Source organism: Palaemon carinicauda, chromosome 33 (genome assembly GCF_036898095.1).
Source record: "Palaemon carinicauda isolate YSFRI2023 chromosome 33, ASM3689809v2, whole genome shotgun sequence".
Taxonomy (NCBI): Eukaryota; Metazoa; Arthropoda; class Malacostraca; order Decapoda; family Palaemonidae; genus Palaemon; species Palaemon carinicauda.
Window position 1 is genome coordinate 41,309,795 of NC_090757.1, and position 2,500 is coordinate 41,312,294.

Sequence of the window (2,500 nt, forward strand, 5' to 3'; positions counted from 1 at the left end):
TGATTAAATGTCAACTCGATAGCACTCTTTAATTGAACATTCTAATTTTGGGTATATATCAACCCAAAACAAACTAACGAAATTCTGTATTTTCTTCTTCCCATTCATTTTACAAAATTGACAATTCTATAACTTACAGTTGACAATAACAACAGGGAATGAAAGATTGTCATAAAACTGTTGTGGGCAAAACATTTCAAGGCGTGAAAAAAAAAAAATCAGATGTCATTACAATACAAGAGACTCTCTATACTTTTAATGTTCCGTGATCTCTGAAGTCTTTTATTCAAAATTTTATTTTTTGTACATATCGAAAATTACGCATCTGTTTGATCAACATTAGATATATCCTCAAATTAACGTCTTAGTGTGTTATTCCTGAAAAAAAAAAATAATTCTTGTATCTAAATTTAATATAGTGATGACACTTAAAAAATCGTGGGGACAACTATTCTGGCTAAATATCCACATAAAATAGGGTTATCAACCATATAAATTTCTCTTATATCATGGTATTATTAATGATTCTTACGCCGAAGTGAGAATACATTTTCTTGCTTTTGAATTTAAAATATTCTTTTTAAACCATGGTTTAACATTTCTAATTTGTATTCATATAAAAGATCGCGCGTTCCCAAGCATACGGTGTTAAGATTAAGACTTCAAAGATTGAAATTTAACTTCCTCTCATTAGAAAGGAAATCTGTTGCCTCCCTTCAAAAGGATATATTTAGTCTGAACGTAATTGGACGATGTATTATATTTATAAAGGAAAAAAAACAACTATCGGCATTAAAGAATAAAATAATGAGCGTGGCTACATACATTCACCTGGTTCGGCGTTAGAACATAATGAGTAGTCTTTTTGTTTAATGTCACTTGAATACCAGAATATATCAAACGATGATGTTTGTACAGTGAACCAACAGAAGGATTTAAGAAAAATCAATTTTCTTATGACTTCTGTTCACAATAACCAAATCACCAAAGAAATAATTGGTTGATACGTACTAAGATGTCTTTTTTTATTTTTTTTTCAGTGAATTTACTGTGAAAAAGCCAATAGCTTCTTAAGTTTTTTCTTTTTACAAGATAAAGAAATCCGAGTCACGGTCACTGCCCAGGCTCCTACCTATGACATCATTACCAGTGAGCAGCTTCCTTAATGATACACGTAGCATACATAAGGTGAGTTGCTGACGAAGGCAAGGACGTAATATTCTCTCTCAGCAATTTCTTTAGACATCTAAGAGTGACTCGAGTATATTTCCTCTCATCTAAAACGATGCGGGACGAAAAAGATGAGACTTTATTTTAGTGAAAGTGATTCATAAAGACTTTGTATTTTTATTGATATATTAGGGTGTCTCAAGTGTGTAGTCATAATATAGCTAATGAATAGGATATGTTGTTCGAAGTATACTGTAGATATCAGATAACAGCATCGATCAACATATTTTCAGAAGTTCGCAAACCTCATAATTCGATGTTATTGCTGATATTTATTTTTCCCAGAGTTATATTTAATAACCAAAATGAAGTGCAAAGATTGAAATAAAAGAAATAGCAGGTGTACTATTTGAATAGGAATATAAGAAACGTTAAAATGAATATCAAAGAAGTTCACGACGGTTCACAGAAATAAAAAGTCATAAGCTAATCAATTTTCACATTCTAGTTTTTATCAGATAATTTCTCTACACCACCATTATGCAATCTGTGCAAAAATCCATTCCCTATTATTCTAAACGAAATGGAAAAAAAAATCTAAGACGTGCAGAATTAAATTATTTTGTTTCCTTTCCCGAATTAGTTTTATCGAATGTAACCTGATAAATGTCTTTATAAGGAAAAACAAATAATCCCAATCTTTAAAAAATTTTACCTGAAAAACATAAGTAGTTTAAATTAAACCACTAACCAAAATTTTTTTTATTTATTTTTGTAATCATCAATATTTTAAGATTATACCCAAATATGTTAAACGAAGCACTAGCTTCCACTGGAAAATGTCAAATTTGAACCCCTGACCAATCAGCACAAATTAATTTGCCCATTAATTATATTTTTTCTCCTACAAAGGGTACATTTCCTCGTTTACCTTTGCAGGTCAAGTAGGCAGAATTGTATCGCAGTGACAACAAGGCTCCTCTCCACCTACTTGGGTTAACGGAAATCAAGTAAACCGAGGAACTTCTACGTGGAATAAGGTTTCCCTAGAACCTTCGTGTTCCGAAACCCCCAGTGGGAGTTGGTCGGAGCCTAGCCATTGCTAAATAGCAGGAGGATACATTGGACTTGGTTTTATGAGCAACTGACGAGTTCAAGCGAAACGGAAAAAAAAAAATGACAAAAGGAAACGAGTGAGGGCCCAGTGTAAGGAACGGGGTCAAGACTATTTGTGTCAACTATTAAAAAGAAGAGCGTAGCAATTACTTGACTATGATGAAACTCAAAGTGCTTGTCAAGACAATAACTTTTCCGGTATACATACAAGAAT

At 32.2% G+C, this 2,500-nt stretch overlaps 1 protein-coding gene across 3 annotated transcripts in view; it reads left to right on the top strand.

Annotated features, from left to right (window-relative positions):
- Positions 1–2,360, top strand: part of LOC137626309 (carbonic anhydrase-related protein 10-like) — a 306,847-nt gene extending 304,487 nt beyond the window's left edge. The window contains exons 10-11 of one of the 3 annotated variants that reach the window (XR_011041001.1): positions 1,041–1,188; positions 2,110–2,161. Coding sequence is in view for 2 of the 3 variants with exons in the window: in XM_068357381.1 (XP_068213482.1) it covers positions 1,093–1,166 (74 nt within the window). In the remaining variant the exon portion in view is untranslated. Of the gene's footprint in view, positions 1–1,040; positions 1,189–2,109 lie in introns of all 3 variants that reach the window. The other 2 variants (XM_068357381.1, XM_068357382.1) reach the window with 2 other exon arrangements.
- Positions 2,361–2,500: the final 140 nt, after the last annotated feature.